This window comes from Aquarana catesbeiana, linkage group LG09 (assembly GCF_042186555.1).
Source record: "Aquarana catesbeiana isolate 2022-GZ linkage group LG09, ASM4218655v1, whole genome shotgun sequence".
Taxonomy (NCBI): Eukaryota; Metazoa; Chordata; class Amphibia; order Anura; family Ranidae; genus Aquarana; species Aquarana catesbeiana.
Genome location: NC_133332.1, coordinates 250500496 through 250512928, shown reverse-complemented (window position 1 = coordinate 250512928; position 12433 = coordinate 250500496). Strand labels below are relative to the sequence as shown.

Sequence of the window (12433 nt, the reverse complement as noted above, 5' to 3'; positions counted from 1 at the left end):
GCGCTTTTAAGGCGATTCGGAAGCCCTGCCCGTTCATTTTTACAGCGCTCCAAACACACCCTAAAGGTGCCGCTTGCAGGACTTTTTCTAACGTCCCGCAAGCGCGCCGCCCCAGTGTGATAGCACCCATGCAAATGGATGGGAGGCAGTTTTACAGGCGCTATTTCTAGCGCTAAAACGCCTGAAAAATTGCCTCAGTGTAAAAGGGTGTCTGAGTGTGAACGGGGCCTTGTGTTTATATCTAGGTGTTGGGGGGCTATCAGAGCGACGGACCTCCACAATTTCACACAAGCTTTACTTTCAGCGTTTTTCTTTGTAAGGTGTTTTTTTTTTTTCTTTTTTGCATTTTTCTTTATTTTTTTTGTTACATTTCTATTTTATTACATTTTATTAATTTTATTTTTTACATTTATTTATTTTTTTTGTTTACATTTTTCTTTACATGTTCCTATTTTTTTACATATATATGCACTGAGAGCTGCAAAGGTTAGCAGACCATGCATTTTTATGTGAAGTCAGCTCTCAAGCTTTTGCCAGCCATGGCGGCCTTCATGCTTCCTTCTGACACTTTGTTTTGCCTCAGAAGCTTCTAAAAATGCCTCTCTTATCAACCAGCCAACCAGAACCCGCGTCCCTGATCAACCAGCCAATCGGTGCCCCCCTTTCCATCTGATTAACCAGCCAATAGGAGCCCTCTCCCCTGATCAACCAGCAAATCAGAGCCTTTCCATCTACGCAGCCGCAGTGTGCTAAGTCGGAGACGAGCTGTTGTAGGCGAGCCTCCCTCTCATTAGTGTGGGCGGGGCTAGAGCCGGCGTCCCCGCTGAATTTCCTTGTTGGTGTGGGCGGGGCTCTGGATGGTATTCTCTGATTGGTGTGGGCGGGGCTGTAGTGGGTGTTCCTGGTCCGTACGACGCGGGGTAGTAGTCAGTCCGCGGTGTGAATACACGGAGGAGGCCGTCCAGACTGTCAGGTACCCGGGCTGTGTGCGGACGGTATAGGACTACATCTCCCAGCATGCATCGTGCGTCCGCATACACTCGCAGGGCATGCTGGGAGCAGTGTGGGCGGGGATATCTCCTCTGTACTGCTGATGAGCTCCAATTGCAAGAGGAGTCAGCCCCTCCCCCCTCCATCAGAGCATACTGCTTTTATGGAAGAGCCCACTGTCTGTGCTGGACCAGCTCCTCCCCCATTTGCATACATAGCCCTGTGTGTGCTGGCCCAGCTCCTCCTTTTTTTTTCTATGTCATAACCCTGTCCATTTCTGGGAATGTCTGTGCTGGCCCAGCTCTTCCCTCCTTTCGTGTACTAGCCCTCTGCTCCCCTGGGCATACCTAATTACTGTCTGTGCTGGTCCAGCCCCTCTGTCCTTCCACATGCTAGCCCCCACCACCTCAGGGAGTGTCTGATGTCTGTGCTGGCCCAGCTCCTCTCTTCTTCTATGTCATAACCCTGTCCTGTAAGGGGAATGTCTGTGCTGGCCCAGCTTCTCCGTCCTTCCACTTCCTAGCCCCCACCCCCCTCCTCCTCCTCCTCAGGGAGTGTCCAATTACTGTCTGTGCTGGCCCAGCTCCTCCTGACTATTCTAAATGTCAGTAATTATTTGCTAGACACGCCCCCTTTCCTGTGTGGGGGCGTGGCCATAGGTTGTTCAGGCACTACATTGTGAGGAGGGTGCATGTTAGGAAAGAAAAAGTAAAAGGTTTTCTGTCCTCCTATGGAGTATCAATAAAGTTAGGTGAAATAAAAAAAAAAATTGAAAGTTGAATAAAATCCTGAAATCTCTCTAAATAAATTGCAACGCCCACCATTTTATTCTCTAGTGTCTGCATTAAAAAAAAAAAAAATATATATATATATTATATATATATATATAATATATATATATAATTTTATGCAGACACTAGAGAATAAAATGGTGGGCGTTGCAACTTTTTTTTTCTAAAGGTGCTATTGACATGAAATTTTCCCCACATGTCGGTAATAGGTTTTTTTCGTTGTTTGTTTTAATTCAGTATTTACATAACTTCATTTAGTTAAATTCGTTTTTCGTTTATTCGAATCGATTAGAATTTTCCAAATTCAAATCGTTTTCAGATCAATTTCAAATAGTTTTCGATTTGTTTTCCAATTTCCAAAGAGAATAGAATAGAAAAATAAAGGACTAAAATAGAAACAAATATATAGTAATATAATAGAAAAGAATATAACGGAAAATAAAAGAAGGTAATATAATCGGGTAAAACAGGACACAATAGAATAGAAAATAAAATAACAGAATAGGATAAAAATAATAGAATAGAATAGAACCATCTTCTGAAATTCGAATAGAATAGGAGAGAAAAGAATAAAAAAAAAACAATAGAATAGAATATTACCACTTCCCAAAATTCAAATATAATCAATTCAAATTTGAATAGATTAAAATAGAAAAGAAAATAACAGAATAGTATAGAAAAAAAACAATAGAATAGAAAAGAATAGAATATAACCATCTTCCTATTCTAATCCATTCTATTCAAATTCAAATTGATTCTATTTGAATTTTGGGAAATTGTTATATTTTCTATTCTATTTTTTTTTAATTCTATTCTTTTTCTGTTTTCTTTTCTATTCTTTTCTCTTCAAATTAGAATGTATTCTATTTGAAATTCAAATTTCGGAAGATGGTTTTATTATTTTATTTTATTCTGTTCTTTCATTTTCTATTCTATTTTCTTCTGTTTTACTCTATTATATGCAATTATTTTATTCTATTTTTTTCTATTCTTTTCCTTTTATTTTCTATTTTATTTTATTCTCTTTGGAAATTGGAAAACTATTCAAATTCGAAAACTATATACGAAATTGATTTTGAATTCAAATTTCGTCCTAATTCTTTTTTTCGTTATTTCGGATTCGGTTAAATTTGGTTCTATTGTAATTCGGATACATCCAAATTTCCAAAAACGAATGAGTTCCGAATTTCAATTGGGAACAAAACAAACTGCACATGTCTAGTGGGTAACGACCCATGCAATCCATACATCCAAAGACACCAAAACAAACAAGTTCAGAAATGAAGTTCTGTGTAATAAAATGGAAGGACACAGGGAAAAAGTATTGAACACGCGAACTAAAATTTATTTAATACTTTGTACAAAATCCTTTGTTGGTAATGAGTTTCAAGACGCCTCCTGTATGGAGACACTAGTCCATGCATTGCTCAGGTGTGATTTTGGCCCGTTCTTCCACACAAACGGTCTTCAAATCTTGAAGGTTCTGTGGACCTCATCTATGAACTCTGATCTTTAGTTCTTTCCATAGATTTTCTATTGCATTCAAGTCAGGTGATTGGCTGGGCCATCCTAGCAGCTTTATTTTCTTTGAAACCAATGGAGAGTTTCCTTGGCTTTGTGTTTGGGATCATTGTCCTTCTGAAATGTCCACCTCTCGTTTCATCTTCATCATCCTGGTAGATGGCCGCAGATGTTTACCAAGAATGTCTTGGTCCATTTTTCCATTCATCCTTCCTTCAATGATATGAAGTTTGCCAGTACCACCCATCAACACCATAATGTTTCCACCTCCAAACCTCACTGTTGGTATTGGGGGTGTTTTTGGGGTGATGTGCCATGTGACCTCCAAACATGGGGTTTATTATGGCATCCAAAGAGTTCAATTTTGGTCTCCTCTGACCAGACTATATTCTCCGAGTATTTCACAGGCTTGTCTAAATGTTCTGCAGCAAACTTTAAATGAGCTTCAGCATGCTTTTTCTTCAGCAATGGAGTGTTGCGTGGTGAGCGTACATACAGGCCATGGCGGTTGAGTGCATTACTTATTGAAACAATTGTACAGTGGAACCTCGGATTGCGAGTAACGCGGTTAACGAGCGTTTCGCAATACGAGCACTGTATTTTTAAAAATTGTAACTCGGTTTGCGAGTGTTGTCTCGCAAAACGAGCATGATTCAGGCCAAAGCGTTGCAGTACCGCGTTTGGCCTGAGGTGAGGGGGGCACAGGAGCTGAGCGGCGCTGATCTGCGCCATTCGGAAATGCATGGAAAGGCCCGAGGACAGCTCGGCTGACCTCGGGAACTGAGTCTTCCTGAGGTTTACCAAGGTGTCCTTGGGCCTTTCCGGCCGTTTCCGAGGCTCTCCGGCGCCCCCCATTTCCATTGACTTCAATGGGGGAACTCGCTTTGATATGCGAGTACGTTGGATTACGAGCATTCTCCTGGAATGGATTATGCTCGTAATCTGAGGTTCCACTGTACCTGCTAATTCCAGGTCTTTCTGAAGCTCTTCACAAGTGGTTCTTGGCTCTTGGACAACCCTTCTGATAATTCTTTTCACTCCTCTGCCAGAAATCTTATGAGGAGCACCTGGTTGTGGCTGGTTTATGGTGAAATGATGTTCTTCTGGCCCCAACAGTGATCACTCGAGCATTCAGAAGTTTAGAAATCCTCCTGTAACCAATGCCATCGGTATGTTTTGCAACAGTAAGGTTGTGAAGGTCTTGAGAGAGCTCTTTGCTTTTACCCGTCATGAGATGTTTCTTGTGTGACACCTTGGTAATGAGACACCTTTTTATAGGCCATCAGTTGAGACTGAACTGGCTGATATTAGAAAAATGGTGACGTGTTCAATATTTATTTTATCCGCTGTATATCATTATAGTTTTATATTAGCGTGAAGCCACAGATTCCACGTTTATTATTTACACTTCTCCTTGTTATTCTTATCTCATTATCAGGGATCTCGGCATAATGGAAGTTGAGGCCGGCTCTGCTGCAGTGTCTAATGAAGACAAAGCCGTGAAGACTCACTTTAGGGTGACAAGGTTTATTATGGAGGCCGGTGAGTGCTATGAGAGTTCACTCCAACCCACATCCCAATCTTCTACAGCTCAAACCACTCACCCACATCATCCATTATAAAAGTAGTTAACTATGTTCATTATTGCTTAGTTGGTCAGCAATGGAGCAATGCCTCATGGGACATGCAGTCCTAGGCAGGAGAATGAAGTGATTTAAAAGTGATTATTAAGGCAGAAGATTTTTTTAAAGTGCTAAAGGGGCACTCTATAGTATAGTTTGCAGCTTGCTATAGGGGCAGGAGGTGCCAGAAGCGCTGGCGGGGGACCCAGAAGAGGGAGGTGGGGGCTGCTCTGTACAAAACCACTGCACAGAGCAGGTAAGTATAAATGCGTTGAAAATACCTGTCAATCAGAGCTAGCCCCCAACCCCCGGATCCATCTTGCCCACCATTGATGGTACTGGAGGTAGACTGTTCTCGATGGTGGGTATAGACAGACCAAGATGTTCTTGGTGGTGGGTATGTACGGACCTGGATGTTCTCGGTGGTGGGTATGGACTTTACCAGGATGTTTTCGGGGGTGGGTATGGACAGACCAGGATGTTATCGGGGGTGGGTATGGACAGACCAGGATGTTATCAGTGGTGGGTATGGACAGACGTGGAGGATATGCCGCTCACAGAACCACATCTGAGTGTCTCCACCCTCTGTGATAGATTTCAGGTGCAGACTTTGCACAAGTCTATAGAAGCAAGAAAATCCTGGACTGACGCACACTGAAGACAGACATCTTTATTGCATAATCAGTTAAAATCCAACGATAGCCATTACATGGTAACAGAGTGTAGCAAAAGCTAACGCGTTTCGCATCCGGAGATGCTTACGCATAGCTAATAGTGGGTATGGACAGACCAGGATGTTTTTGTGGTGGGTATGGACGGACCAGGATGTTCTCGGTGGTGGGTATGGACAGACCAGGATGTTCTTGGTGGTGGGTATGAACGGACCAAGATGTTCTCGGCGGTGGTTATGAACGGACCAGGATGTTCTTGGTGGTGGGTATGAATGGACCAGGATGTTCTTGGTGGTGGCTATGGACAAACCAGGATGTTCTCCGTGGTGGGTATGGACAGACCAGGATGTTCTCGGTGGTGGGTATGGACAGACCAGGATGTTCTCGGTGGTGGGTATGGACAGACCAGGATGTTCTCGGTGGTGGGTATGGATGGACCAGGATGTTTTCGGTGGTGGGTATGGATGGACCAGGATGTTCTCGGTGGTATGTATGCATGGACCTGGATGTTCTCGGTGGTGGGTATGGATGGACCTGGATGTTCTCGGTGGTGGGTATGGACAGACCAGGATGTTCTCGTGGTGGGTATGAATGGACCAGGATGTTCTCGGTGGTGGGTATGAATGGACCAGGATGTTCTTGGTGGTGGGTATGGATGGACCTGGATGTTCTCGGTGGTGGGTATGGACAGAACAGGATGTTCTCGTGGTGGGTATGAATGGACCAGGATGTTCTCGGTGGTGGGTATGAATGGACCAGGATGTTCTTGGTGGTGGGTATGAATGGACCAGGATGTTCTTGGTGGTGGCTATGGACAAACCAGAATGTTCTCGGTGGTGGGTATGGACAGACCAGGATGTTCTAGGTGGTGGGTATGGACAGACCAGGATGTTCTCGGTGGTGGGTATGGACAGACCAGTAAAATGCTTCCTAGCTGCTCAATAATAAAACTCTCAATATGCAATAAACGCTTTATCCATTAGGGGGCAGTGAAAGCAACAAGCTGTAAGGTCCTGGTGATTACAACACAATATTAAATATCATCTAGTACCAGTGTACGTGAAAAACGTGACTAAGTGCTAACAACACCCGGTCATACGAAGTAAATAAATGTATGCTCCCTCAAATTGTGTTATCCAATGATGTGAAATACTCTTCAAAACAATATGTGATGAAAACTAAACTGAAATGTGAAATGCAACACTATCTCACATACAAATGCAACACTATAACACATAATAATGACCGTGATCAAGTGCAAAAACTTGTGACATAAATGCACCAACGTGCATATTGATCCAATTCTAAAAGTGAGTTCCCAGAGTCCAACTCCTCTCCCAAAACAACAACAAATGAATGGAAAAAATATATAAATATAGTAAAAAATAGTGAAAATGGTGACAGTAAATAATAATAATAAATAATAAACAAGTCCACAATAATGATGCTTCATGCAATGTGATTCAAAGTGTCCATATAGACGGTTGATATCAGTAGCCCTTAGCGTGACTTAATGCTGGATTCATGCAATAAGACGGACTGGTGCAGCACACAGGTGTTTCCCCCAGCCTCTCACCTCCAGCAGCGGCCCCCAGTGGGCCAAGTCAGGCCAGCGGTTAGTAATCCTCTGTGTGTGATGGTACTCCAGCAGCCGTCCCCCTCTTCCTACAGATGTATCTGGGTCGAGTTCTCTAGCAAATAAAATGCTTCCTAGCTGCTCAATAATAAAACTCTCAATATGCAATAAACGCTTTATCCATTAGGGGGCAGTGAAAGCAACAAGCTGTAAGGTCCTGGTGATTACAACACAATATTAAATATCATCTAGTACCAGTGTACGTGAAAAACGTGACTAAGTGCTAACAACACCCGGTCATACGAAGTAAATAAATGTATGCTCCCTCAAATTGTGTTATCCAATGATGTGAAATACTCTTCAAAACAATATGTGATGAAAACTAAACTGAAATGTGAAATGCAACACTATCTCACATACAAATGCAACACTATAACACATAATAATGACCGTGATCAAGTGCAAAAACTTGTGACATAAATGCACCAACGTGCATATTGATCCAATTCTAAAAGTGAGTTCCCAGAGTCCAACTCCTCTCCCAAAACAACAACAAATGAATGGAAAAAATATATAAATATAGTAAAAAATAGTGAAAATGGTGACAGTAAATAATAATAATAAATAATAAACAAGTCCACAATAATGATGCTTCATGCAATGTGATTCAAAGTGTCCATATAGACGGTTGATATCAGTAGCCCTTAGCGTGACTTAATGCTGGATTCATGCAATAAGACGGACTGGTGCAGCACACAGGTGTTTCCCCCAGCCTCTCACCTCCAGCAGCGGCCCCCAGTGGGCCAAGTCAGGCCAGCGGTTAGTAATCCTCTGTGTGTGATGGTACTCCAGCAGCCGTCCCCCTCTTCCTACAGATGTATCTGGGTCGAGTTCTCTAGCAAATCACCAGCGCTCCCAAAATAACAATGAAGAAGGAGATGCTCCCATAGTGAAGTAATTCCAATACACATTTATTAAAAAGTAGTAACTTACATTAAAATCAGAAGATGTCAGCGAAAATAACAATGAACACACTCTGGCTTCCGGGTACGGCCGTTCCCAGGAAGCGTCGGCACCTGGCTCCTCCTACCCTGACGCGTTGCGTCACACCCACGTGACTTTATCAAATATATGATGATATACATAGACTAGCGCCACATAACTTTGATCTTTTAATACGATATTTATGCAGGGTGGGTGAGGCCACCTCATATGTAGGCAGCTTTTCTTTGTTTATTACCCTTGATCCTGTGAGAATTGGGTTGTGCGCATTAGTCCTTTAATATTTTCTATGGACAGACCAGGATGTTCTCGGTGGTGGGTATGGACAGACCAGGATGTTCTCGGTGGTGGGTATGGATGGACCAGGATGTTCTCGGTGGTGGGTATGGATGGACCAGGATGTTCTCGGTGGTGGGTATGGATGGACCAGGATGTTCTCGGTGGTGGGTATGGATGGACCAGGATGTTCTCGGTGGTGGGTATGGATGGACCAGGATGTTCTCGGTGGTGGGTATGGATGGACCAGGATGTTCTCGGTGGTGGGTATGGATGGACCTGGATGTTCTCGGTGGTGGGTATGGACAGACCAGGATGTTCTCAGTGATAGGTATGGATGGCCCTGAAGGTACACTGTTCTGGGTGATGAGTATGGATGGACCTGGAAGCACACTGCTTTGGGTGCTTTAGGGCAGACTGTCCTGGGTGACAGGTATGTATAGATGGACCTGCAGGAAGACTATTCTTTGTGACAGGTATGTATGGAGGGAGACTGTCCTGGGTGACGGGTATTTATGAAGGGAAGCTGTCTTGGGTGACAGGTTTGTATGGATGGAGCTGGAGGGAGACTGTTTCAGTGATGTGTTTGGATGGATATGAAGGGGGATTGTTCTGGGTGACTGGTATGGATGGACTTGGAAGGAGGCAGGAGAACCATTAACCTGATCCTGGCTTCACCAACTAACTTACTGTCCTGGAGCAAACATGCAAAAACGAGAGTTCAGACTTCACTGACCATCTGCTTGGGCGAAGTCTGCGGCTGTTTATTAAAAGCATTACCATCCAGGATCATCATTTCCAACCAATCTAGCAATGGCCTCTCCCGTGTTTCTACCCTCTCTCAGGCTTCCTTTTGACATTTTACTGAACAAAAAGAGTTTCACGAGCGTTCTATTAAGTTTAGCGGCAACTCTGGGGTGTCATTCTGAACACCTGATTTATTGCTGTGCCACCAGCACTGAACTTATCCATCATTTCTCCGATTGCCTGCTATGCTCTAACTACAGGCTTCAATTTGGCACCTGGATTATGAAGATTCAAGCTGAGCTGTGACAATCCTATCCGTCTTGCTTAGTTTGAACCCTTCGTTGGTTTGATGCATCCGCTGGCTTTGTAGGGGCTCAGCGTATAATGTTCATGTTGTGTGTGCTTTGTCTCAATCTGAGAAAAGTGACAGCGACATCTTCAGGTGACTAAAGGGTACTGTAGGCCAGCACATATAGTCTTAGCTTCTTACGTGGAACATTTGTTCTCCTAGCTGCTCCTTTCTGCAGGAAGCGACCACAACTTAAATGACTTATGTGTCATAGTGCTGAGGGGGAATTTTGAATTGCAGAAAAAGAGATCGAAGGAAAATTCAAGACTTTGGAACACGGGCTAACCAGAGGCAGAAATTGTAGGTGCCACTATGGTTTTCAGTGAACCATCACCCCAGGCACATCTCCACACCAAAGGAAGTCTACAAAAGACTCAACACCATCCCCCTTAGGTATAAGATTGACAGGATGGCTCCTCTGTCTTACAGAAACACTGATCCCTATCTATTTATGCTATTTATTTATTTTTTTGCACCCAATGCATCTCATGTTGTCAAGTTGATAACATCTCCGGCAGTGGACTGTCCCTCGGCATCCTAATATCCTATGCAGGACTATGGGCTCATCATTGCTCTTAAAGCAGATCTTCACCTTCCTCCTCCAATTTTATTTTTCCCCCTTCCCTACCGTGTTATAGTCGAAAGATGACTACAAGCATGGCTCTGTTGTTTTCCAAAAGGGCGTCCATGGATGTCCTCCTGGATCCACATCAACCTTGTGCATCCCCTGGGGATCACAGATCATACTAAAGGGCCAATCACAGCAACCCTTTACCATGTGATCAGCCGTGACCAATCACAGCTGATCACAATGTAAACAGAGTTGCCAGTTATCGGCTCTTATTTTCTCATGCGCTGTCAGGAGAGGAGAGCCAGTAACCGGCGATCCTGACAGGGGACATGTACACATATAATCAGTGCCGCATATAAACGCAGTCTATCAGGGCACATCAGTGAAGCAAAAAAATGTCTTATTTGCTAAATTTTATAACAGAAACTAAAAAAAAAAGGTTTTTGTTTATTTTTTTTTTTTTCAACATTTTTTTTTGTTTGTTTATTTAGCAAAAAATGAAAACCCCAGTGGTGATTTAATACCACCAAAAAAAATCTTTATCTGTCTCAAAAATTAAAATGGCATATGGGTACAGCGTTGCATGACCGCGCAATTGTCCTTCAAAGTGCGACAGCGCTGAAAATCGGCCTGGGCAGAAAGGGGGGTATAAGTCCCTGGTAAGCAAGTGGTTAACCCCTGCTTATCTGGTTGCGGGTGCTGCACAGTTAAAATACTCTCCGGCCAAGCAGATCCAGCATTGTCACCCCCCCCCCCCCCGCGTGGTTCTGCACCGCCATCTGCTTGCTTGACATCATCAGGAAGCTGCCGCCTCTTCTGATAATGAACCGCTAGGCCTGCCCCCCCATCTCCTTCTTCGGTGAAGGACCGTGCCTCCTGCGCTCTGCGATGTGAATATCCCAGGACACACAGGAGGCAAAGTGCACCCCATTTGCCTTGGCGAGAGATATGCATTGGGGGGCGGGCCAGAGCTTTTCTATTAAATAAAAAAAAGAAAGAAAAGGTAAATTTAACAAAAGTCCTATTTGCACAGCGAAGATCCACTTTAAGGCCTAAGTTTAGTCAAACATTTTTTTTTTTTTTTAAATCAGCACAAGGGACAGTACATACTATCGGTGTCACATGTCCCTTGTGCTGATGGCTGGTTGAAATCCAAAGTTCTCTGAACCCCCCCCCCCACACACACACACACCTCCACTTCCACAGCCGTAATCTTCCGGTGTCTCAGAGGTTAATAGAGCTGAGGGACCTGTGACAGGTACTTATCAAGTGTGCTGATTGTGACCGCCCCCTCCATTTATAGGAGCCGTACTATAGTTTCCATATACTGTATAAAAATGAAAGAATTTATGAATGGAGGAGGTGGACCTTTTATTCATCGGCACTTTTTATTGATGGAGGCCATAGTACAAGAACCTTGCTACTGTGAATGGAGGGGGGGCGGAAGGGTTGGGCATAGTCGGCACTCTGGATGAATTCATATGACCGATCCCTCAGGCTCTATTACTCCGGCAATACCAGAGTATTACTGTTGCTGGGGTAGGAAGGAGTTGGAGGACTTTGGATTTCAATGAATGCAGCAGCCATCAGTTCAAGGGACACTTTGCATTATTAAGTACCGTCCCATTTGCTGATTTTTTTTTTTTTTTTTTTTCGTAAAACCTTGTACCTAAATCAGCAGTTAACCCTTGTAGTGGGGCTTCCCCTGGACTGCAAGGATTACCTGCTTGTTTAGGTTTAGCGGGTTGCAAAAGCAGGGGCAGCCCCTATGCAAGGGAGCAGCTTTTCAGCAGGCTTCAAGGAGTACTAAAGCCTACTAGCAGCTTGCTTAAAGTGGCAATCAGCACTCCCATTAGGATTAATGTTCCAACATTTACAAACTGGAGCTGAATGGTACATTAACCACTTCCCGCCCGGCCTATAGCAAAATGATAGACGGTGGTTCAGTTATCCTGACTGGGCGCCATTTGACGTCCAGCAGGATAACAAGCTGGCGCGCGCCCATCGTTTTTTGCGGCGTGTCAGTCTGTCACACCGCAACTCCGATCTAGGTAAGGAGTCTCTGACGGAGGCTCTTTACCACGTGATCAGCCGTGTCCAATCACAGCTGATCACGATGTAAATAGAAAGAGCCGTTGATTGGCTTTTCCTCACTCGCGTCTGACAGACGCGAGTAGAGGAGAGCCGATCGGCTTCTCTCCTGAAGGTGGGGTTGATTATCAGCGCAGCCTCCCCAAGGATGCCCACATAGGACCATCAGGGATGCCACCAGGACCACCAAGGATTGCCACCACTGATGACCACTAGGTATGCCACC

The 12433-nt window shown here is 44.0% G+C and overlaps 1 protein-coding gene across 1 annotated transcript in view; it reads left to right on the top strand.

Moving 5' to 3' along the window:
- The first annotated feature begins 824 nt into the window (after nucleotides 1-824).
- CCNQ (cyclin Q) overlaps nucleotides 825-12433 on the top strand; it is a 44069-nt gene continuing 32460 nt past the window's right edge. Inside the window, exons 1-2 of the mRNA XM_073600162.1 lie at nucleotides 825-973; nucleotides 4741-4844. Of these exons, the coding sequence (XP_073456263.1) occupies nucleotides 858-973; nucleotides 4741-4844 (220 nt within the window). The 5' untranslated portion in view covers nucleotides 825-857. The remainder of the gene's footprint in view (nucleotides 974-4740; nucleotides 4845-12433) is intronic.